The sequence below is a fragment of the Condylura cristata genome, unplaced genomic scaffold (assembly GCF_000260355.1).
Source record: "Condylura cristata isolate star-nosed mole 26May11 unplaced genomic scaffold, ConCri1.0 scaffold00004, whole genome shotgun sequence".
NCBI classification, from domain to species: domain Eukaryota; kingdom Metazoa; phylum Chordata; class Mammalia; order Eulipotyphla; family Talpidae; genus Condylura; species Condylura cristata.
Genome location: NW_004567105.1, coordinates 58,927,530 through 58,951,312, shown reverse-complemented (window position 1 = coordinate 58,951,312; position 23,783 = coordinate 58,927,530). Strand labels below are relative to the sequence as shown.

Genomic DNA, 23,783 nt, shown 5'->3' with positions numbered 1-23,783 from the left:
TTGAGAAGTATCCTATCCTCCACTCATTTGTCCCAGACAGGAGCCTTCCCCCTGCACTTGGGCTTCCTGCAATACTGGTGCCTCCAGTGACCTCCAGCTCAAGCCAGCCTGCTTTTCAGGGCCCCATCGGAATCGTTTTGTCATACAGGCACAAGGCTGCTGGTACAGCCAAACCTGGCTGGGTACCTGTTTGTGAACTGTGATTCACATTCTCTAGATTGCCAGCTGGACAAGTGGTGATGCCTATAAATTAAATCTCATCCTCCCCAAAGGCTCTGAGGTTTTGCTGGGCCCCCAGAGTGCCCAGGAGTGTTCAACTCTTTCCAGGCACTAACTTATCCTAGGCCAGTACACCTATGCTGTCCTATGCCACCTGGTGGTGCTAGGGTGGCAGCACCAGCATGTGGAAGCCTGGGAGAGCAGCTGAGGACAGGTGCTGGAGCTGGGCCCAAGGGCCCACAAGCTCTTCCATGATGGCAGAACTCCTGGCCAGCTGTCCAATGCAGAACCCAGGCCCTGGCCACCTGCATTTTAACAAGCCAGGGGACGTGGCTGTGCACATGGCTATGGAGGATTTCTGCTCCTCGGTGCTGGGTAGGAGCTGGACCTGTTTCTGACACCCTGCAGCTGATGCCAATCTGAAGATCTCCTTCCTTCCCTCTACTCCTCTGAATTACTGGCTAAGACATGAGAGGAGGGGATGATGAGCAATCAAACCTCCCAAACCAGAAGACCTCTGCATTCAGGGCTGTGGGGCCTCTAGAAGGTGAAGCAGTCCTAAGGGGCCCTGGGCTGGGACATCGAGGATAAAGAAAGAGGGCTGGGACCAGCCTCTTGAGTGGAAGGCAAGCCGCTGTCTAATGCCACCTGGTGGTGGCAGCAGCGGTGGTGACAGCAAAGGCCTTGGGACACCAGGGCCAAGTGTGTCCACTTCCTTACACCTCCCTCCACTCGCCCTCCCTAGAACCAGGAGGGGCAGTGACCACATCAGACAAGAAAACATTTATTTCAGGGGCCAATTCATTCTTCTCAAAACATATATTTACCACTCCTCAGTGCACCTCAGAGCACCTTTGCTGGAAGCTCAGGAATGTGCAGCACCCTCACCCCACACCCTCCTAGGCCTTGGTGACAAGGCCCTTCACAGCTTGTGCAATGGCGTCCTTGTCAATGCCAAACATCTTCAGCAGCTCAGCTGGCTTCCCACTTCTTGGTACCTGGCTGACAGCCAGGCGGGTGACGGTGATGCCAGGCTCACCCACCACTGCAGAGGAAACTGCCTCCCCTATGCCACCTGGGTGAAGGAAAGAAGGTGAATTAGGGATGTGGCTCAGAGAGGGCAGAATGGGCCCCAGAGTTCCTGCTGGACCTTGGCCTTTTGCCCGTCGGTGTGTACCCCCTTACCCATGGAAGGCAAAGTGCCCGTGTGCCCCCATCCCCATAGCAGACGTCACATGTCACCATGGCACTTTCCCCCAAACCTAAATGTGGCCTGTGCCTTCAGGGGCTACTTTCTGAAGGACCTGAGAAAGGCAACTTCTGCGTTGTTTCCCAGTTTGCTCCCGCACAACAGTTTAACCATAAACAGCAGGCTTTTCCACTCTGAACAGCAATGTGGACTCCCTGGCTTCCCGGGTGGCGAGGGCTCCCTCCACAGAGCCAGTCCAGCGGTGGCCCCTCCTGGCCCTACCCCTGGTTGTGCCCCAGGCCCATTACCTTCGTAGTAGTGATCCTCCACTGTGAGGATCCTGCCCTTGGTAGCACGGGCACTGTCGAGAATGAGTTTCCTATCCAGGGGCTTGATGGTGAAGGGGTCCAACACACGGATGTTGATCTTTTCTGTAAAGAGGGAAAAACAGGGGTTCTGCTCAGGGAAAGAGGCTGGGCTGTGGCCCTTTGGTGGGCTCCTGGTGGGGGGCCATGGGTTGTCCTGAGAGCTGGCACACAGCTCAAGTCCATCCTGTCCTGGGGCCCCATCGTGGAGCTCATGTTTGCAATCCGAGTGACCTGTGCCCTTCCTCTGCTTCTCTGTCCTCTGGCTTTGTCCAACACATTTCCTGGGAGCCTCCCTGGCCTGAATAAGAGCATCTGTGGCCTGGGCAGTTCTCCTCCATCCTCCCAGGATGGTTTCAAGTGTGTGATCTTAGATAAGGAAGGGCTTATGAGACTGCAAGCATGAGGGTGTGCAGCAGGTAATTTCAGATGCACAAGCCAGACTGTGTAAAGACTTCCACCTGGCTCTCCAGCCCCTTCTGGCTCCTCAGAGTTCTGGACATGCCAAGCTTCTCTTTGTTTCTCAGTTTCCTACTCACTGAGGCCAGTTTCCAAAGGACCCCCTCTCCTTTGTTCTCACTGAAATGTGGTATTGTTAGTGACTCTATTATAGGGGGCTGCTAATACCTGAGCAGCTAACAAACAGTGATGCCAGGTCACATTTATTTAAGCCTCAGGACAGCCCCATGGAGAAGATGACAGTATCTCCCCTTTGACCAGTGGGGAAACTGAGGCATGGTTTATCTATGACTTACTAAGCAGTGCCCAGCTGAGTGGTGACTCAAGCCCCACTGGCTGGCTCTGGGGACTCTGCTTTGCAATTCAGCAGGTTGAGGCCCCACAGTGCTAGGAGTCAGGGCAGGGACTATGGCCTCGGTAGTCCCAGGACTCCTCACCTTTCTTCAGGATGTCAGCGGCAGCCAGGGCCTCGTGCAGTGTCACCCCAGCCCCGATCACAGTCACCTGGTCATCCTTGCTCTTCAGGACCACCTAGGGTGACAGGAGGGGGACAGTAAGGCTCAAGGACTGGTGGCTTCGAGTGGGCCCCAACTTCAGGCCTCTCCACGGGGTGGTTTCACTGCGGCATGAGGTACACTGACCTTGGCTTGTCCAATCTGGAAGTCCTCGTTGTTGTTATAGATAATGCTGTTTTCTGGGCGGCTGGTCCGAATGAAGCAGATGCCCTGGGATGGGATGAAACAGTAACTGAGGATTACAGGATGTAGCACGGCCAAAGTTCTTCTAAAAAGGCCCTCACTTCCCACTGCAAACCTCCTGCACCGTCTCCCCCATGGTGGTGCCTCCAGTCACCCATTCTGGCTGCTTCAGGAAAAGCATTCCTTTAGAGTGGGCTGATGGCAGCCGGCCTCAAGCCCCAGACAGAAGGACTTTCTTACTACCAGGCAGACTTGCCTCCAAATGGGTCCCCCCACAGAGTGCATCAGTGCACACCTGTCCAGGCCGAGGCTATGGCAGGCAGGTGGCTCAGCACATTGTCTTAGAGAACCCAGCGCAGGGAGGGTAGGTTCAGGGCAGCTTCAATGCTGGGTTCTCAGTGGTGAAAGAGTGCAGCTAGACAGGTCTGCCCTGCAGCAGGAAGGGTGATGCCTTTCCTGGCGGTTCAGCCTTGTTAGACTGGTTTAACTAGCTACAAACTCAAGGGGAAAGCAAGCACTGCTCTGGGATCGCTAGGTGGTCCTACAGCTGGCAACCCCTTCCTGTACCTGTAGAAGAGCTAGCAGGCTCCCCAAGAATGAACAGCCATGGGACTGACCTTTGTATTGGCTGCCAACTCCACTGCCTTCTCCGTAGAAACCCCATCACTCGGGTAAAAGACAGTTGACATGGGGATGGAGCGAAACATGGCCAGATCCTCCAGGGCCATCTGGGAAGGCCCATCTTCCCCTGAGTGTGGGAAGTGATTTATTGAAGTAAGACATCCAGGGAATGGACCCGGTCCCACCCCCGCCTCCTCTCCTGGTTCAGAAGCCCCAAGATATTATAGGTGAAAGTGCCTTGACCCCAGGTAAAACACACCGATGGAAACACCACAGTGGGAGCCGCAGAGGTTGATGTTGCTCTCGGAGATGGCTGCCATGCGAATCTGGTCGAAGGCCCTCGTGAAGAATGCTGCAAACGTACTGCAGAAGGGGACCGTCCTGTTGCGTGTGGCACAGCCCACGGCGATGCTCACCTGGGCACAGAGGAGGCAGGGTCAGCCCGGAGGCTGGTGGGGGCTCCGCCATCCTGTCAACCACTGATTGCCCTTCTCCCTACTGGTTCCTGGGCCCCCATGGATGCTGCAGCCCACGTCCAAAAACCAACTCCTTTGGGAATTGAAAAAATCATCGGAAAGCTCTTCTAGTGTGACTTTCCTGGGGAACATTTCTCCTAGCAACAAGCAAAGCTGTCCGAGAGGACTGGTTAGCACAGGCGTAGACTGTCCATCCTTCTCAGCTCTGATTGCAACAATGGTTCCCTACTGGCTGACATGAGCCCCCACACCCCAGCCCCCATATCCTGCTAGTTTAGTCTGGACCCTGCAGCTGTCAAGGCTACAAACCTCACAGACAATGTCAGGTTCAGTCAGACGTGGAAAAGGGGCAGCTCTGCCCCCAAGGACCATGAGCCGTGTTGGGCTCCTCAGTTAAGGGGTACAGATGTCTTGAAAATCAGGACTATAAATTGTTCTTTACACAGCCTCAGTTCCTGACAAGAAGCTGCTCACCTGACTTTCTGCATGTTGGGGGCACAGGGCTCCTCATCTTTGTACCCCCAGGATGGTGAGGTCAGAGCCTTGTGCACAGAAGGTGCTCAGGAGACCTTGGCTGCATTCCATCCTCCTCACTGTGCCCACCCTTGCACTGCCAGCCTGTTCATCCACACCTGGGCATGACCCCCCATCCTTACAGGGCCAGTGCTGGGTCCTAACTATTCCTGTGGTCTCCCTAGACTGACACATACTGAGCACTGGCTACCCAAAGGAAGAGGATTTCAGTCCTTCCCCTGCACCCCTCAGACCTCTGCCCTGCCTAAGGCTGTAGACGGCACCCACCATGTTCTGCTCAGCAATGTAGCACTCAATGAAGCGGTCTGGGTGCTCCTTTTTGAAGAGATCTGAGAAGGTGGAGTTCTTGGTGTCTCCATCCAGGGCAATGACACGGTCACTGCTGTGGCCCAGCTTGGCCAGTGCCTGTCCATAGGCCTTGCGGGTGGCTATCTGCAGGGAGTAAAGTGGGAAGGCTGCACATTGTGCTGGGCCCTGCGTGGCCTCTAGGGGGAGCCACAGCCTTAATAGAGGAAAAGGAGACCAAGCAGGAAGAGAAAGCCCAATAACCAACAGTTTGTAAGGCTGCCAAGGGGAACGTGCACAATGACTGTCCGGAGTCCCTGCAGCCCCCTGCTCCCAGCCCACTGGGAGATGTTTCACCTGCAAAGATGTCCCAATTAATATCACAATTTCCCCACCCCTATAACAGGTCTGTGAGATCACCCCACTTTGCATAGAATACATCATTGATGCCTGGAAGTCAGCCTGATGAAGGCTGAATCATGGGCTCATGCCAGGCCTGCCTAGCTTTAGCCAGGCCTGGAAGCCCTTAGTTCCAGCCAAGGCCCTGATGGACCAGGGACTGGGTAGGATGCAGCACCCCCTGGCTGTGTGCATGCCCTTTCTGAGCTTCTGTGGGTAATTCCAAGCTGGGTGTCCCCATGGAGGAACTGGCAGGAGAAAGAGCTTAGGGTTCTTCCTTATCCTGAGGTAATCCCCCTCTGCTCTGCCCCATCTGGAGGTACATCTTGCCCCCGGCTTGGGGAGCCAGAGAACCAAGGTGATCCTATGCTAGTCAGTTCAGAGACATGAGGCCCCAAGTGTGTACCTTGTCTCCAACTTTGTAGCTGGGCGGGGTGGCCATGCGGATGTTGGCAATGTCCACTGAGGGGGCGTCCTCCTGCGGGGGAGTCGCCAGGATCTTCTTTTTGCTTTGGATCTGACTGAAGATTTCCTGGATGATCTGATCTGCCATGTTTTTGGGAAGGGGCTTCCCATGCCAGGACTCCTTATCTTCTATCCCTATCAGAGGAAGAAGGCAGAAGGCCAAGTGAGAAGGAAGATCCTAGGAAGCTACTCCGGGGTCCTGGGCCTTCACTGTGAAAGGCAGGCCTCTGGGGAGGGGAAGGAAGATGGGAGCCATGTTGTTACAGGCAAGCAGAGCTCTGCTCTGGCAGTGGGGTAGGGAAAGTTGGGAGGAGGATCATAGTGACCAGGAGTCTACATGCTGGATGCCTAGTGTAGAGTCCCCGGGATCTCACCATGGGGAGAGTGGCAGGCCACCCCTCCGTTTCCCTGGTACCTCCTGAGGCCACTCCCAGCTCTCCTCAGGGAGCAGCCTCTCCTGCTCAGGAAGGCAGCCCAGGGCTGTACCACCCAGGCAAGGCCCTCAGAGGCGCCCCACTCCCCACCAAGCCCTATGCCACCACCACAGGGCCCAGTCCAGGGGTGGGGGCAGGGCTAAGAGCACAGACCTGTGATCCCTCGGCCCTTGAAGGTCTTGGCAATGATGGCTGTTGGCTGGTGCTTGGCTTGGCCAAAGGCCTTGCACAGTTCCTCCACACTGTGTCCGTCCACGATGATGGCATGCCAGCTGCAGGTGGAGAGGGCATGTGAGGGTCAAGGGCCAGGCCTGAGGGCCTCAAGGAGGGTTGGGGTGTGGAGGGGAGGTCAGGGAGAAGGGAAGGCTGCTCTGTCTGCACCCCAGCTGCCATCTGGATAAGGTGGAGGAGCCAGAAAGCAAAAATGTTCCCTCTTTTACTTTGGGTTTTATTTTCTCTTTTCACATTATTTTACTGCCTCTTCTTGCCTTTCAACACATTTCCCAGCTCATTCCTCAGGAATTCAAAGCTTAGTTCACATGTTGCCTCTTTCACCCCGATCTATTAATTTCCTACTGAAAGCTATGGAGACAATCACTGGGCCTGGAATGTCTGCTCTTAGATGACTGACACATTTTTGGCCAGGCTGTTACTCCAGAAGCACATCTGCTCTCCCCACAGTGAAGGTGGTGCATGTGGTCGTAAAACGAGCCACGTTGTCAGGCGTGGAGGGAAGCGGCTGGGAGAGAGCAGCCTCCTCGTTCAAGCAATTCTTTTGCGGATGCTCTGCGGCATATTAGCAGTACTAAAAATAACAGCTCACACGTAACAAGGGTGCACCGGGCACTTACATATTAGCCCATTTTCGCCTCGGCACAACCCCACAGGTGGGTGCTATTGCACCACTTTCACAGGAAAATCAGGACACTAAAAGGGGGAGCAGCTTGCCCAAACTCAACAGAGCAAGTCAACGATGGGGCTGGGACATAGGAGTCTGGCTTCAGAGACACACAGCTGCAGACAAAGCCCTCAGGGACACAGGCTACAGCCCAAGTCCACAGCACCACATGGCCTTTAGGAGGTCCTTGAGGGCTGTGCGCCTCCCTGTTCAACCGAGAGTATCTCCTCCTCACAGTCTTCCTAAGGTCACTCAGCGATAACCTCTGTCTGCTGTGAAATCAGTACTGCAGCTCACCCTCGACCTTCCTAGGTCAGGCTCCTCCCCTTGGGCCCACAAACCCTGCAGAGCCCCTTCCCAGAGTTGTCCGTCTTGCCAGCCAGGTCAGCGCCTGGGAGCCTTGCTTCCTACCTGCAGAGCTGCTTGTATCTGGGGTGGAGGGTGCTGAGGTAAGGGCCCCTCTGGGAACAGGGGAGGGGACGTCGGAAAACCCTATATTCTATCTCACTAGGCCGGAGCCTTTTCCTCCCTGGGCTTGGGTGGGGTGAGGCCAAGAGGTGGCCATGAGACTGATGCTCAAACCCCTAAAACTTCAGAGTGAGGCTGGCTCACCCCATGTATTTTCTTTCCCTTCATCCTAGAACAAAGTGCGGACATGTGAGCGAATGTTGTGTGTGCTCTGAGAATTAAGACACACCCTCACCGCAGTAAACAGCCCACAGTGCACAGCTCCACAGCGGAGCCCAGGCTGCCACAGCAAGTCCAAGTGCCCAAATTTGAAGTTGTGAGTCAAACACTGAAGAAGGCAGCCCTTCCTGAGATGGGTCTACCCTCCAGTGCCCACAGGACTAACACAGGCAGCTGCCGGGTGCTGAAGGGGGTGCCCAGGCCTCAGCTTCGTACATACCCAAAGGCCTCGCAGCGCTTCTGGTACACGTCTACCTGGTGCTGCAGCGGGGCGGGGTCACTCTGGCCCAGGCGGTTGATGTCAAGAATAGCGACGAGGTTGTCCAGCTTGTAGATGCCTGCAAAGGCCATGGCCTCCCACACGGAGCCTTCTGACAACTCCCCGTCACCCAGCATGCAATAGACGCGGTAGCTGTGGATGGGGGGTGCTGGTTGGAGGCTGGCCACTGCCACCTGGGCCCATCATGCCCCCAGCCCACCCCCCTCAGGGAAGCTGCCCTGTGGGTAAAGGGCCAGCCACACACATTGGGCAACAGACATGCAACAGTAGTATCAGCTCCCTGTGAGGAAGTGGCTGAGAAGGAAGCTATCAGGAGCTCCAGAAAGAGGTACTGACTACCAAGAAATGGAGCTCCAAGATGCCAGGTCATTAAGACTTAGAAAACTGGGGGCTATCAGTGCAGGAGGAAAATAAGCACCCCAGGGCTAGGATGCCTCGGGTGCAAGAATGAGCATTATAGAGAGGACTTAAGGTCCAGAATTGGGGACAGGCTCCTAGGATGGGCATGCCCAAGGCTCAGAGATTGGTTCTTTTTCCTGAAACTGGAGCCAGGCCAGTCCTTTCCTACCCCAGGGGCCTCGTCAGGCCCCTAATATAGGTGATCCCCCATGCGACAGTGACTATTGGCCAGATGGTATGGCACAGTAAAAGGTACAGAACTCAGGATAAACTACCCATTGACCAGAACCTTCCTTGGCTCTAGAGGAAGGCGGAGTCAAAGAGACCCATTCAGGGATCTGACAATCCCACCCCTGGAAGTGAGGAAAGGGGGTGGCTGAAAGACAGCAGGCATAAACTGTAACCCCATTCAAAGCTGGTATGTGGGACCTAGGGGATCCAGCAGGATTAATGCCAGGCCCTGTGCTGAGTATCCCCTCCTCCACGTAAGCTGTTATTCCCAAAACACAGACAAGGAAACAGGCTCAAAGATCAAGGGAATTATCTGAAAATAATCTCTTCTGAGTAGGGATTCAAATACAGGTCTGACTGCCCAACCCACAGGCAGGACTTGGAGGACCCCCTTTCCCCAGGGGCACAGGTGCCCTTCTGCAGGACAAAGCTTTCAAGCTGGCTGCCACCAGGTGCACGGGGCTTTCAGGCCTTCCTGTTGCAGGGCCGAGGTTGGGGAAGTGAGAGCAGGCAGGACAGCTGCGGTACAGTCAGCATGACTCAGCACCTCCGCCGGTCAGGGCGGGTTCTGTCCTCCTCTTGCCAGATGCCCAGTGTCTTCCCTTCTGTGGCCTCAGCTACATCAGGTCCCTGGTTCCCTAATCAGGAACAGATGATCTTGGGACCTGTATTTTTACAGCTTAATTTAAACTGGGTCCCGTAGGTTGCAAGGGATCTGGTCTGGCACAGTAGCTCCCAAAATGACCTATCTGACAGGGCTGAGCCTGGGGCTTGCCGGGAACAAATGGAGCTCACCAGAAAGGGATTCCAAGGAAGCAGACTAGCTGCCTTCCCAGCCCCACCCCATTTCCAAAGAAGTCAGACTATGGTAAGAGTGGAGTCAGCATTGGCTCTGGCCCATAGGGCTTTTCAGGGGTCCTGGGGAGATTAGAACAAGGACTCCCCCAACTCCCCAGAAACTGGGATGTAAACCTGTGGGCTCTGTGTTGCCTGAAGTTTTTAGATCTAGGGTCGGGACTGTAAATGACCAGTTATTAACTACCGAGGAGAGATGAGACCCTAAATCTGGTTCATTGCAGAGGTGTTAGTGAACCATTTCAAATGTCCCAAAACAGGGTTACCCTAAATGGGTCACAGCAGTCAGAGATAAAACACTAGGCCACCATTAAAGCCAACTCTTGACAAAGTCATGAGAAGATGTCCAGTGTTTAGAATTTTCGTAAAAACATGTAAAATTGTACAGTTGGGGTGATAAACTTGTCAGTTCTTTTCTCTAAACATGGAGGAAATAACAGTGTGACCAAATATCTAAGCACACTGTTACTTAAATTTAAAAAGGAGATGTGGTTAAGAATAAGGAAAATACCCATGTCTTTTGAATACTTTTCTGTATTTTTCAAAAAGAGCAGCTGTTTTATAATAAAGATATTTAAAAGAGAAATGCAAGAGCCAATGTGATGTTTGCTCCCTGGCTAATGGCTGGAGAGACAGTCACTGGGTTTGCCTGCTCTATCAGGATGCTACCTTGGGGAGCATGGCACAGCCTGATAAGTTATTCCCTTCTCACCCTCCCCACCACCCCAATGTGCAGAGGGCCTGGGCCTGGGCCTGCCCTGGGTGCTGGAGCCCAGCTCTCCACACTGACTTACACTATTACATTAGGGTCAGGGAATGACCTTTCACAGGAATTACTTCAAGCAACTGTAGGGAATAATTAACTCACACCTCTGGGTTTGTGCCAAATACAACTCTTAAACATACACCCCATTCTTTGTGATTTGCTTCACGCCAGGGTCGGGCGTTCCTGGCACAGCTGAGTTGGGCCCCGCGACTCAGCAAGACTGAAGGCAAGCAAGCCCTGCGCAGCTGGAGGACGCTGGCTAGAAGGTCTGCGAGGCTCCCGGCCCCAGCCCACCTGGAGCGCGGTCTCAGGCCCCTGCCCCTGGGGATCAGTTTGCACACAGTAGGCACTCACTGCGGTGTAGCATCCAGTCAGGCCGTCCTCAGTGGGCCCCGAGTCACCACCACACGCCCATGACTGCCCTGGCTGTGGCCCTTCTCCTGCCACTGGGGTGGACTGTAGGGCAATGGGGAAGCCAGCAGCTGCAGAGCAGGGCCTTCCTGCCACCTGCAGGTCAAGCTCTAGAAGCCCCCTCCTCCTCACCAAGGAGCAGGGCTCCCCCATCATCCTCTTCCTCCCTCAGGCCCCTCACAGCAGCCTGGGGACTATGAGTATGGCCTGTGGATTCACCCCTTGAATTCAAATCCTGCCTCCCACACTAACTGGATGACCCAGGCAAGCATCGTGCCTCAGTTACCTCATCTGTGAGAGGGGCAAACCTACCAATGCCACCACCCAGCCCACATGGGGGCTTATCAAGGTGAAACTGATAGAGCCCGGAGCACCATGCAGGCAGGCCCTCACATGGCAAAGGAAAGAAGGGACCACTGACAAGTCCTTTCCTAGCACCCTGCAGCCACCTCCCACCCCTATCCTACAAAGAGACCTGTCTACAGGCCAAACAGCACCCCAGTAAATAGCCCGTGACTGAAGTCTTCCCGAGGGGAGGGGGGCTCTCACCCAGACCCACGAGGGTGGGGAGCAGAGTTCTAGTCAGGTTGCTCACCCTCCTGTGGCAGCTGTAGTGTTTCTTTCTTCCTGGTTAACAGGAGGAAGGTCAGGATACCCAGAACATATGATTCTCCTTTCCCGAGATTAAGTGACTTGGGTCTGAGCCTGGGTGAGCACTCCCAAGACACCACTTCTGGGGTCCAGGCACCAGGCTTAGAATAACATAGGAATTGGTCAGCCAAAGGCATGTGGATAAGACATGGGCTCCAGGTGCAAACCTGGTCCTGCCAGTCACCATCAAGGTACTACGGGCAGGTCCTGTCACTCCTCTGAGCCCATTTCTGCATCTAAAAGGGGGACATATGATACCAGTCTCAGTGAGGACAAGACAGGTCACTATGCATGTTATGGAGCCTGGGTCAGGCAGGAGGGGTCTGGGGCTAGTGATGAAGGCTGGGCCAGAGGACCCCTCCCCTCACAGGCCACTGAGGGTGGGGGTAGGGAATGGGATTATTACCTGGCTTTGTCAAAGTATTTGCCTGTGTAGGCCATTCCGCAAGCAGCCCCAAGGCCCTGGCCCAGGGAGCCAGTGGCCACGTCGGTGAAAGCTTGTTTCTATGGGACAGAAGGCTACAGTTACTCACAGGGAAGGGGAGGAAACAATGCTCCCTAAAGTGGCCTCCCAGCACCCCAGGGTACCCAGCCATGGGAGCTCCCCAGGCCCAGCAGCACAGGCAGAGTCAGTGGAGGCTGGGTGCCAGGGTACGATGTCTTAACTCTCCTTTAGCCAGCAACTGTGGGTGTGGTCCCAATCCTGGCTCCTCACCACGGGCAGTGAGTCCTCTGGCTGACAGGGACCTCTTTGGGTTTCATCCCTTCATCTGTAAATCTAAGCCACTTGGTGTACTTCAACACAGCCACTTCAACACAGTGGCTGGGAGAATTTGTGACATAGTTGAGAACATTTGACTCTGTGAGTGTCCAGGCTGGGAGGTGACAGTTTGTATAATGATTCGTGAATGCTAAACATCTACAGGGATTAGCAGAATCAAATCCTCTTTAATGGCGGGGGGGGGGGGGGGGGGGGGGGGGGGGCGTCGGGGGGGGTCACACCTGTTACAATCCCATTATGTATTTCCCAGTGAACCTCTTCTCTTCAGCTGCAGCTATCTGGCCAGGGTGGGCACAGAAGGGAAGATGGGTGTTTGGTGCTTGCAGGGAAGTCCTCCTGCAGACCCCCCAGATCACCCTCAGCTGGTGCTCTTGCCCTTAAGCACCAGTTTGATGTGAATACAACATACCCTGAAAACCTCCTCCTTCCTTCCTTCCCCCACATACTCTCCCACCTTCAACACCTTTGGGTGCTTAGTGGGCCCCCTTCCCACATGCCTTGGGAAAGTGGAGACACAGGCCTATTTGGCTCCTAGTGGGGTACACTTACTGGAACAGGGTGCCCGTCCAAGTCGGAGCTGATCTTCCTCAGGTTCAGCAGCTCTGCCTCAGGCAGGAAGCCAGCTTCAGCCCAGACAGCATACAGGATAGGAGCTGCATGGCCCTGTCAGGGGACAGGGTGGTGACAGGGCGTGAGGCTCAACACAGTGCCCTCAGGAGCCTGTTGGCCAGAAGATCCCTTTCAGGGCAAAAAGCATGTGAAGGCCACTCCCTTCTGTTCATTCCGCTCCAGACTGGTGTTCCTGCAGCCAAGGGCAGCAGGCACCAAGACAGGTGCAGGGGAACACAGCTGTGAGGCCAGACAGCCAAAACCCCAGCAGGCGGCTGGCCACCCTAATCCCTGGATTCTGGCGAGGGAGTGGACTTGGACAGACTTCTGAGCTCTCATGCCTGTCCCAAGGGACCAGCGGCCAGGAGCCAGGCCTGGGTACAGGTGGACTTCAGGGGCGTGTGGCATGGTGTGTGGCTGTGATGCTCGTGCAGGAGGGGTGAACAGGGTGCCCATCCAAACCCTGTTATAGTGCTGTAGTGTGTGAGGCAAGTTGTGGCTCCGGGAGTGCTGGCACATGCAGAAAGCCACAAAGCTATTCTCTAGTCTGCCTGTTAACACCCAAAATGGGTGGAACTGTCCTCAACCCAGGTTAAGTTTTACCTGCTGGGCCAGCACAGAGCGAGACTATGGGCATGTGGACGAGCAACATGAGAGAGGCAGCCGGGCTTACTGGGGACAGAAAGGTCACTCATGTTCAGCACCTTCTCACTGCTCCAGGGTCCACTACACCTGGCCCCAGCTGACGGGTGGCTGGTGGGAGGCATGCTCAGTTCCTACCTTAGAGAGCACGAAGCGGTCATTGTGAGGGTTCCGTGGGTCCTGGGCCTTGTAGCGCATGGTGTGGAAGAAGAGGACAGCCATGATCTCTGCAGCACTGCAGCATGACGTGGGGTGGCTGTGGTCCGGGAGAAAGATGAACACGTGCATCATAACCCTGGGCCCTGGTGGGCAGGGCTCAGCCCAGGTCCACATGCACATCCTAAGGAGACTGACAGGCCTGGCTTCTCTGCAAGTCCTGTGCTCTCACCTCCTGGGAGGGTTGCCCTGGGTCTCAAAGGGGCCACTGCTGGCAGCTTGAGCTAGCCAGTGGGTGCCAGGGACTGTCACATATTCCCAGGAGCATACAGTTTAGACCCTCAGATTCACAGCACCTGGGATTGGGCTAGAGTAAGCAAGGAGAGGAGCCAAGGGACCTCTCATGATGCAGAACAGCCCAGGGTTCATCACTGGCCTGAAAGGGCAAGGCCCAGATCCGCCTTCCTTCCTGGCTCCTGGTACGAGTCAGAGGACTCACCAGCGAGCTACATCCTGCTGGGGTTGCCCAGCACCTGCCCACTTGAGGGCTACCCTGCCTTCCTGGGGATTCTGGTCCCCTGTTACCAGGGGCAGAGGGTAAGGGACTGGGGCTGGTAGAGTTCACCCGACCCCTTGGCCCCCGGCAGCCCAACACAAGGGGGCTTCAGTCTCTCCACCAGCATCACTGGGCCACTCAGTAGCTTTTTAAATGTGTCTTTCCAGAGCTGGTATAGCCACTTGGAGCCATGCTTTTGTGCAGAATCAAAGAAGCAAACACATGTCATCTTCTACAGAGGCTACAGTCAATGCAAAGACAAACATTCCTTTTGCATGTGGACAAGGGCTGCTGTGGGGCTGGTCAAGGGCTCCATTTTTAGCCTCTTGTTCAAATAATTGCTACTGGGCAAAGGAGCTAACAGTAGAAAGTGCAAGGCTTACATATTAGAGATGAGGCTTGTTCAGGTTCAGGACTCTTGGGATTCACCTGATTAACCAGCCCTGCCCCTCTAGGAGTGGAAAGGTTCCTGGTGGGACATGCTGTAATTCCTGGCTAACCCTAAAGCCTTCTGGTCTGCTGTTTTAAGATGGCAGCCTCAGGTGGGCCTGTGCTCCCCACTTCCACTCAATGTGGCCTACGGGCAGCCCTAAGGCTGCTGGGGGCTCCCTCAGCAATGTCAACCCCAAGGGTACATGCAGCACCTGGGGTAGAATTCACCCCAGAATTATACCAGAGGCTCCCTCCGCCCCCACCAGTCAGCACCCCACCAAGTTAAGGATGAGCCACTCCCAGCACAGCCACATTAGTAGAGAAACCCAGAACTGTCCATGCTGGTTTAGTACACACACTCCCAGCACGCAATCACCTTGTACTTAACCATTTCTATGAACTCCCGGTCATAGGGAAAGACACTAGACCTGAAAGAGGGAGGCGAGGAAATATAAACGAGAAAACTTTTTCTGCCTGGCAGGATTCCAAGTCCCTTGCCCCTCGTGCCAAACTTCAGCTAGAGGACATCCCAATCAATGCCCGTCAGCCTGATCTCCTGCCCTTCCTGCCTCCAAGGGTAGCCGGGTCCCTACGGAACTCTGTTCCAAAGGTCACGACCCATGACAAGGCAAAGAGGGGCTGAATTGCTCCCAAGGGGAAAGACAGCAGGTGCAGTGCCTCCTCCTGTCTGCCTGGTGATCGGTGACATCCTGGCTTGGTCACCGGAATAAATGTGGTGGTAGGCCGTGGCTGCACATAGCAGAAGCGCACTCAGGCCTGAGCAGACATGGTCAGTGGGGAAGATCACCTAAAGATACAGAAGCTGAAAAATAGCAGAAGTGGTTGGTTTATCCCTTCCTCATTAGGCTCACAGGCAAGCCTGCAGGTTTCAGGGGTGCCTTCTTAAAGGTAAAAACTGGGGGCTTGGGGGGTAGTGGGGGTGAAGGTCAAGGAGGCCATGCACTGGGAAGAGCCTCACTGAGACAACCCTCAATGCTGAATAGCACAAAGGAGAAGAAAATGGAGTGAGCTAAAAAAAAACGTAGGAAGATAAAGGACAGAAATTAGACTGGAAGCAAATATATAATTATCAAAAAATCAAAGTGTTCTTTAAGAAAAGACAAACTTCAGGGCCCTCCCTGGTGGCACAGTGGGTACACGCAGCATTAAGAAGCTAAAGCCACTTCTGCGTGAGTTCGATCCCCGCCTGCCCCAGAGGTGACCACATGGCCCAGCAGACCTCTCCTGACCCACCCGCTGCTCCCCTCAGCAGCATACTTCCTGGATCTGCCCACTCTGTCTCTGGTGAATCCTCTCACGGCCCCTGCACCTCTGACCTGTACCCCAGTTCTATATGCATAAATAAATAAATCTTTAAAAAAGAAAAGACAAACTTCAGTAAGGCAGGAGAGGACAAAAGGAGAGGCCAATGTTAGAAACGGAAGTAGGACCATAAAGAATTCTGGGTGGCCTTATGGTAAATGTTTGAAAACAGGAAAATGTTTGGGAAAGAATGACTCACCAAAACCAACCCAAGAAATAGAAAACTTGTTTAATCTTTTGTTAAGAAGAGACCAAATGAGTGGCTGAAGATATATATTCCCAAAGATCAGCAACTCCACACACAGGAACTGGCCCCAGGCCCCAGGGAACCTCACACACACACCTCACACAGTAGGAGGCACACATGGGACTGGCCTGGAGTTGTCTGCAACAGCTGGACTGGAAAAGTCCAGAGCACACAGAGACTGGATCAGTCACAACATCATCTTAGAGTGGAAGACCAGGCTGCAGTGAGGTTGAATACATGTGAACAAAGCACACTGTGTCTGTGCAGCAGGACCATACACCCATGTTATAAAACTGTAGGATAATGGAACAATAATCCAACTCAAAATGTAATTCTCTCTGGGGGAATCTGGGGGGAGTCGGGAAGCAGAGGGAAACCCAGGAGTAATAAAGTACTGTAACATCCTATGTCAAGCATGGTGATGGGGACATACAGGTTCATTATTTACAACATACGTGTTATGTTCTATTACACACCTACTTACTTTTAAACAATCAGGTGAGACTCCATACTGTTAGGACCTAGGTGAACCTCAGAAGTAGCCCTTGTCCTTCCTGTTCCCTGAACCGCCCTAGCTGGCTTCTGCCTGGAAAAGACCAACTCTCCATCTCAGCTGGTTTCTTCAGAGTTCTGCATGTCATCTCCTCCACGAAGCCCTCCCTGGGCACACTATCTCAAGTAACTCTTCTTCCCCTCACTCTTGCAACCACTTGACATGTTAACTATGTACTGCCCATCTCTCCTACTGCCGTAGAGCAAGAGGGAAGGGCCTTGCAATCTTCTCACTGTTGCACCCTCGGCCCTTAAGAGCATCTAGCATAAACTGAGTGCACAGGGGAATACATGATTCCACCCTGGAAATGTCATAGTTCACACAGCCCACCATCAGGAGGGCCAAGAAAAAAAATTTTTTTAAGGATCTTAAAGTTCTTGATGCATATAAGAACTGGGGTACAGGCCAGAGATGTGGGGGGTGAGGATTCACCAGAGACAGAGTGGGGAACAGAACAGACAATTGACTGAAATACACTCTGAGGGGAGCAGCAGGTGAGACGGGAGAGGTCTGCTGCGCCATCTGGGTCAGCTCTCTGGTTGGGGATTGAACTCATGCTGCAGATAGCTTCATAGTGCTGAGATTTAACCCCCTGCACCACCAGGGAAGCCCGACAAAAGCAAAATGTTAAGAAAAACTGGTGAATGGATAAACAGACTGTGGTACAACCATACAATGCACTATTCAACAAGAGAAAAAAAATGAATCCCAAATTCATGCTACAATATGGATGGCCTTCCAGACACTATGCTAAGTGAAAGGAGCCTCATTCCATAGGGTTCCGTTTATAGGAAATGTCCGTAAGAGTTAAATGAATGGAAACAGAAAGAAGACTGGTGGTTGCCATGGAGGTGGGGAATGAGGCGACTGCAAATGAGTCAAGGAGTCTTTTAGGAGCAATGGAATGTCCTAAAATTAAATGTGCTAAATTCACAAAAACTTATTTGAAACCACTCAATTTATTAAGTTACTGAACTGTACACTTAATGCTATGAAATGCAAATTATACCAACAGAGTTGTTTAAACTATTGTTTTGAAAGGGGAGGTGTGGCGAATCCAGAAGAGGAAGCTCTGAGTGTCCACACTCCTCTGCCATGTTGTGCAGCCCTCGGACAGCGCCGAGCCAGAAGCCCCAGCCACGCCGGCCTCCTCTAGCCAGACTCACGGGGTTGGCTGAAGACCCTTCCAGCTCCCTTTAGCCCACGCACTCTGAGTGATGTATCTCAGCATTCAGGCCAAGAGGAGAGTCCACTGAGCACCTGGTCTGGGCAGGAACTGGCCCTCAGAGGGTGCTCCAGTCACAAGGCCAATAGCTACAGCCTACGGCAATAAGGAAGTTCCTGATTTTGGTGCAGGAGGCTCCAGTGACGAGAAGTTAGCCTACAAAGTCCAGGGGTCACGGTGTGACAGGGGCCTGTGTGTGGCCAGAACTCATGGGAAGGTGCACAAATGGCTCAGCCAGACCTTCACCAAGGAACCCAGGTTCAGGAAACACTGACCATCGGCCCAGCTGAGTTGGAGGGTGCTCGGGCTATCACTCCAGGAGAGGCAGTTGTCTTCAGAGTTGGGAAATGCGGCTGCTGGGGCAATCGCAACGGTCTGCTCTTGCGACAGTCAGGGCGGGCAGGGGTAGAAGGCCGCCCAGAAGGAGAAGCAGGGCCCAGCCCCACATGAGGCCAGAAACCCAAAGGGGCCTGTGTGGGGAAGGGCCTCTGAGTCCTCAGCCCAAGCACTCCCAAATGCCAATACTGGGTAGGTAGTCACTTCCAGTCACTTCAAAGTCACATGGGCCACAAGGAGGTGAAACCCACAACCACAGAGGGCAGGACCCCACCATTCCCCCACTCCAGAGGGACCCAGTTTGAAAACCACCTATCTATCAACTTTCAAGATGGAACAACGTGCCCTGGGATGGGAAGGGCTTTCTGGGAAGGGCACAGCTCCTCAGAACATGCAGGGCTAGGTTTCTGTCTCGTGTGCCCACCCAGGGCTGTGGGTCAAGGCCCTGGGGGCCTGTTAAAAGCACAGTGTGCTCTGCTCCTGAATCAGGCCTGACCCTGATGGTGTCCTCAGATGACACAGCACCATTTCTAGCCCTGGTCAGTGAGAACTAGGAAATCTTTACCACCAGCCTCAGAAGCCAGGCTACTTCTCACAAGGCCACCGCAGTTTCATTTTTTAAAGGCCTGGTGAGCTGGGCCTTTGCCCCAATTCTCTCAGCTGAGTGGCCACGAGATCTCCTTTTTAGAGCTTGCAACCCTGGTAGTGAAACCGCACCTCGGTGAGGCCTTTTCCTGGTAACCCACAGGGGCTGTGTTCACCATTCCGTTGGTGAGGAGCCAGGCTGTCAGCTCAGGACTCGGTGAGGGAGGGAGAGAGGGAGGGAGGGACTCGGTCATGGAGGGAGATGACCCCCAAGCAGTTCTGGCCACTGTGGGTGCTGCCTTAACAAAGAGCCTTCTGTGAGGACTGTCCTTCCACTCCAGGCCAGCTCCCCTGACACAGAGGCCAGTGTCCTCACTGGTGAGGCCCACCAGCACAGGGCCGTGATGACATCGGGATGGGAAAGCTACTGAGAAATCAGGACTTCACCGAGTCCTGAGCTGACAGCCTGGCTCCTCACCAACGGAATGGTGAACACAGCCCCTGTGGGTTACCAGGAAAAGGCCTCACCGAGGTGCGGTTTCACTACCAGGGTTGTAAGCTCTAAAAAGGAGATCTCATGGCCACTCAGCTGTGGCTGGATTGGGCGGGGTGTCAGGACTGAGCCTCCTGGTGATGGCCTCTGTCGGTTTGCTGACGGAATAGTGAGCTTCAAAATGTGGAGACCACATTTTACGAGTTCTCACGCACACACACACACCTCCTGGCACATACCTTTCAAAACCTCCCTGGTGACAGGGGTTGCCCTGCAATGTTATTTCTATCTGAAAAATAAGTTTTCCAAGTATTTATTTCCTGCTTCTATTACATACACGACCATGGGAATCACTATCTTACTTTCCTTTTCCTTTTCACAAATGGATACTTTGAATTTGGTGAGTACCTCCCTAAAGCATCACAATGTAAACATGTTGCCATCAGTTGCCATCTACCTAACCAAGTCCCAGCCCACGGAGGAAAATGCCTCCCTTTGGACACTCTCCCAGAGTTGTCAGTACTATCTCACTGCTCTGAAAATCAGCCTCTTGAACTGACTGACACCCATCATAGCTTGACCTTCCTCCTTCCAAGTTTTCTCCATTTTCTGGCCTGGTACTGGCCGCGGGAGAAGTCTTCCCTATTGTAGAGCCCTCCAGGGTTTGTGCTTCAGTTTCCTTGTGGAAAAAATGTGAATATAAGACCATATGTCTCACAAGCTATTCTTAGAATGTGTAAGATAATATTAACAATGAAGGGAGCCCTGTGTCATACCAGGTATACCTGTTTGGCGCTCAGTGACTCTCAGTTGTCTGCAGGTCAACATGAAATGCTCAGATGTGTAAAACTACTTAGTTGGGTAACTACTGTCCCTCCAGTTACCTTCTAGCACATTATAGGGGGTGAACAGAGCCCATGTGGTAAAGGAAAATGGACAAAGTAGTATCTGAGCAGCTATATAGGATGTGCAGACCTAGTGGGTGCTGGACTAGGAGAGGAGGTACCAAGAGTAAGCAGGCCCCAGACCCAAGAGATGATGGTTCAAAGTGTACGTGAGGGTGGTGTAGAATGGCCTGCCAGGTGAGGTCTAATCCCTTCTGAGAACTGGATGTCTTCAAGGCACAAAAGATGAGCATGTTTCCACTGTGAAGGTTAAAAAAAAACTTACTTATTAATTATATATTGTGTGAAATTGGCCAGAAGCTAGACTCCTGTCTTTGTTCTTAAGCACAAAGACTGAGAAGGTTCCTGTAAACCACATTCCCCACCCAGCTCCCAAAATTATTTCATAAAGATTTCTGAAATAATTACAGTTCATTAGCCTAATGCCAGTTCCCTGGGAGGGACTGGAATCCTTGAAACCTCCCCCAGTACATGGTTACTATTAAGATTTTGTTTTTTTGTTTTTTTTTTTAAGATTTTATATATGCATACATAAATGGGGTACAGGCCAGAGGTGCAGGGGTGTGAGCGGATTCACCAGAAACAGAGAGGGCACAGAGCAGGCAGATCGACAAAGTGTGCTGCTGAGGGGAGCAGCAGGGCGAGATGTGTTGCGCCATGTGGATTCACCTCCAGGGCTAGGACCTAACTTGCACTGAAGGAGCCACAGCTTGGCTTAGCTTCCCAGTGCAGAGCTCCAACCTGCTGCACCAGCAGGGAGGGCTCAAGATTCCCGTTTTATAGAGGCAAAGAGGTTCAAGTAACCCAATGGCTGCCCACACAACTACCCACCCTATTGGACACCTCCAAGGGAAGGTGGTTATTATTTACCACTGTCCCTACCATTGGACACCTTAAGAGGAGGCTCCTTGGGATTAGCAACCGCCTTACCCACCTCCTGAGCCAAAGGGGCTGGCAGGGAAAGGATTTTGGGGGTTGGGATGGCCCCGCCCCTGCCTTGAGGAAAGTGCACCTTGGCGGCTGGCCCTTTCAGTAGGACTCTATTCCCGCTGCTGCTGGGGCCCGGGAACTCGTTAACTGCCCTACCCCCACGGGCCTCCCGTCCCAGCTCAGATCTCAGACCTCCCATTCACACCCGAAGCCAGAATTCAGCATCCACGTGGTCACGGTCCTCCCCACTCCCTGCACTCGCCTAGCTCCAAAGGCGGGCCCCACTCAGGGTGGCCGAAACGTGCAGCTGCAGAGGACATAGGTAGCTGGAGGTGGGGAGAAGGCCGAGCCCCTGTCTCCCTTGCAAGACGAGAAGCTCAAACCCGGCGCTCTCCAGTTGGATAGATTGGGGTCAAATTCCAGCTCAGCTGTAAGTGATCTAGGGCAACTGACTTAAACCGCCTCGCACTCCCCTCCGCAAGGTGGAATGTTACTAGTGGTGCCCACACTGGGTCGTGGAACGGGTTAAGAGGGCCCAGAGTGTAGGGCACACGACCCAGGGCCTGGCTCTCTGCAAGAGAGCGCGCGACAATGGTGGCGACCTTCCCCGCATGGCCCGAGAGGCGACTCTACGATCTACCAGTCCGATCCCCGGCGCCATAGTGCAGCCGGAGAGCGGGAGCCAGGCGAGGGCCACAGCCGGTCCTGGGCCGCCCTAGAAGCCGCGGCCCAAGGAGCGGAAGCCGGGCCAAGAGCGCGCGGCGCGGCGGAAGGCGCCTCCCGCTCGGGCCCGGCGAGGCGTGCGCCTCCGCCATCGGACCGCGCCCCCGGCCGCCTCCCTTGTGGCGGCTCCGTGCCGCGCCACACGGAGCCGGCACCCCGCTTTTGGGAGCCCGCACCGAGCAGGCCGGAAACTGTGCGCCCTTCCCGGCCTCGCGCCCAGTTCTCCGCACTCACCCCGAGCCGGCCGCCGTGGTGGCCTGGATGGAGCTGATGCGCAGGCGGTTGGCGGTGTCCTTCAGGGCCTGCAGCTTCTGCTGGTCAGGTTTGTGGTAGCCCTCCATGACGCGGCCGGGCGAGCAGGAGGACGCGGAGAACACCGAGGGTGCAGAGACGCAGGGGAGCGGCGGCGGCTCCGACAGCGACAGGCGGCGGCCGAGGCCAGGCACCGCGCGGGGGCGCGTTAAGACTCCCGGGACCCGCCCGTGGGGGCGGGGCGGGGCGGGGCGCCGGCATCACCCCAGCCGCTAAGCTCTCCGGCCCCGCCCCTGCCCTCTCCGCGCCCTCCAGCGCAGACGGGGAAACTGAGGCTGCCTCAGATTCCGCACCCGTGGGTACGCAGCCCTACGCGCCCATCCACCTAGACCCCGTCCCCCCTAACAGTTAGTGGGCAATTGCAGGCTGCCAGGCTCGCTTGTGGCTAGAGGCACTGCCCGCCAGTATTAACCACACACACTAATACTGGTAATAATAATAAAGACCAGAGTTCCAGCTTCGAGGCTTGGCTCCGTTTGCCTACACAGTCTGTTTCCACAGCAGACAGCTCTGTCCTTTCTCCACACAGTGCTGGGTCATTGAGAAGGGATTGGTAATCCCATTTTACCGATGAGCAAATTGTTCCTGACAGGGTTAATCAAGATCACCGGAGTCTGATGAGTTTGGAGCTCCGCCCCAACAGACCAGCTTCATTCCCAAAGCCCATCAGGCACCAAAGAGAGTGCCTGAGGGAGAGCCCAGGCATTTAGTGGCCTGATAATGGGGATATGAGAGTGAGAGAAGCGCTGCTAATACCACATGTCAGCTATGACATCACTAGAGGAAGCCCCTTCGTAAGCTATTGGGGCCTAGAAACGTGACTAGCCAAACTCACTGGTTCCAGGTCTGTAGGAACAGGAGTGCCCATCTCTGCTAGCAGGTCCCTGGGGAGATGAAATTCCCCAGAAGGGGTGGGCAGGGAGGGACTCAATGGGAGCTCCCTTTTACAGAAGAGAGACAAAGGGACCCCCAAATGGGTGACTGAATAGGTGCCTGCACCAGAAGTGTCTGATGCTGATGTTACTGCGGATACTGCCAGGTAAGCTCAGGCAGCACTCAGAGGTGGGCTTTGCACCGGCAGACCCAGAGAAGATCTCTCTCCCAAGCCTGAGTCCCTAGCAACTAGGTTACAGAATATTTATTGACTAAAGCAAGGGGTTCAAACATCTGGAAATGTATGAATCAGGGTGCATGTGGCCTTGAGGGCACTTATTAGTTGTTCCCTAAAACTTTCGGCCTACAAGTTATGTCCCAACTCGAGCTAATCAACAAGTCAGCCTGACATTTTCCACTTCACTGAGACCCTGAGATGGAGGCAGGCACCAGGGACCAGCCTGCTGGTGTCCTTCTGTACCGTTTGCATAACCCACACTGGATCACAGGGTAACCAGTGAGCATGAGTCTCTCACACTACTGCCAGGTGCTTCTCTGCCAGCTGGGGTCTCAGATGCCCTGTCAGACCTTAGCTCTTAGCTCCCCACACTGGCCCAAAAAGGTCTGCCTACCTGAAGTTGACCCCAGAGCTGCAGGGGCTGCAGAGTGGGGACAGAGCAGAGCAGTTCCAGGGTATGCTACTGTCAGAAACCTTCATGTAGATCCTCACAGTCTGGTAAGAAAGCACACACTTTTGAGCCCAACCCCCAAACCCCCACC

General features: G+C 54.2%; 1 protein-coding gene across 1 annotated transcript; it reads right to left on the bottom strand.

Annotated features, from left to right (window-relative positions):
- Positions 1 to 987: 987 nt before the first annotated feature.
- TKT (transketolase) lies at positions 988 to 22,266 on the bottom strand. Its single transcript, XM_004676063.2, has 14 exons — positions 22,053 to 22,266; positions 13,493 to 13,610; positions 12,653 to 12,766; positions 11,729 to 11,826; positions 7,950 to 8,141; positions 6,298 to 6,416; positions 5,652 to 5,845; positions 4,829 to 4,993; positions 3,811 to 3,967; positions 3,548 to 3,678; positions 2,874 to 2,957; positions 2,670 to 2,763; positions 1,717 to 1,839; positions 988 to 1,294 (listed from the first exon to the last, which is right to left on the bottom strand). The coding sequence occupies exons 1-14, from the start codon at positions 22,157 to 22,159 to the stop codon at positions 1,119 to 1,121; spliced, it is 1,872 nt and encodes a 623-aa protein (XP_004676120.1). The 5' UTR covers positions 22,160 to 22,266; the 3' UTR covers positions 988 to 1,118.
- Positions 22,267 to 23,783: the final 1,517 nt, after the last annotated feature.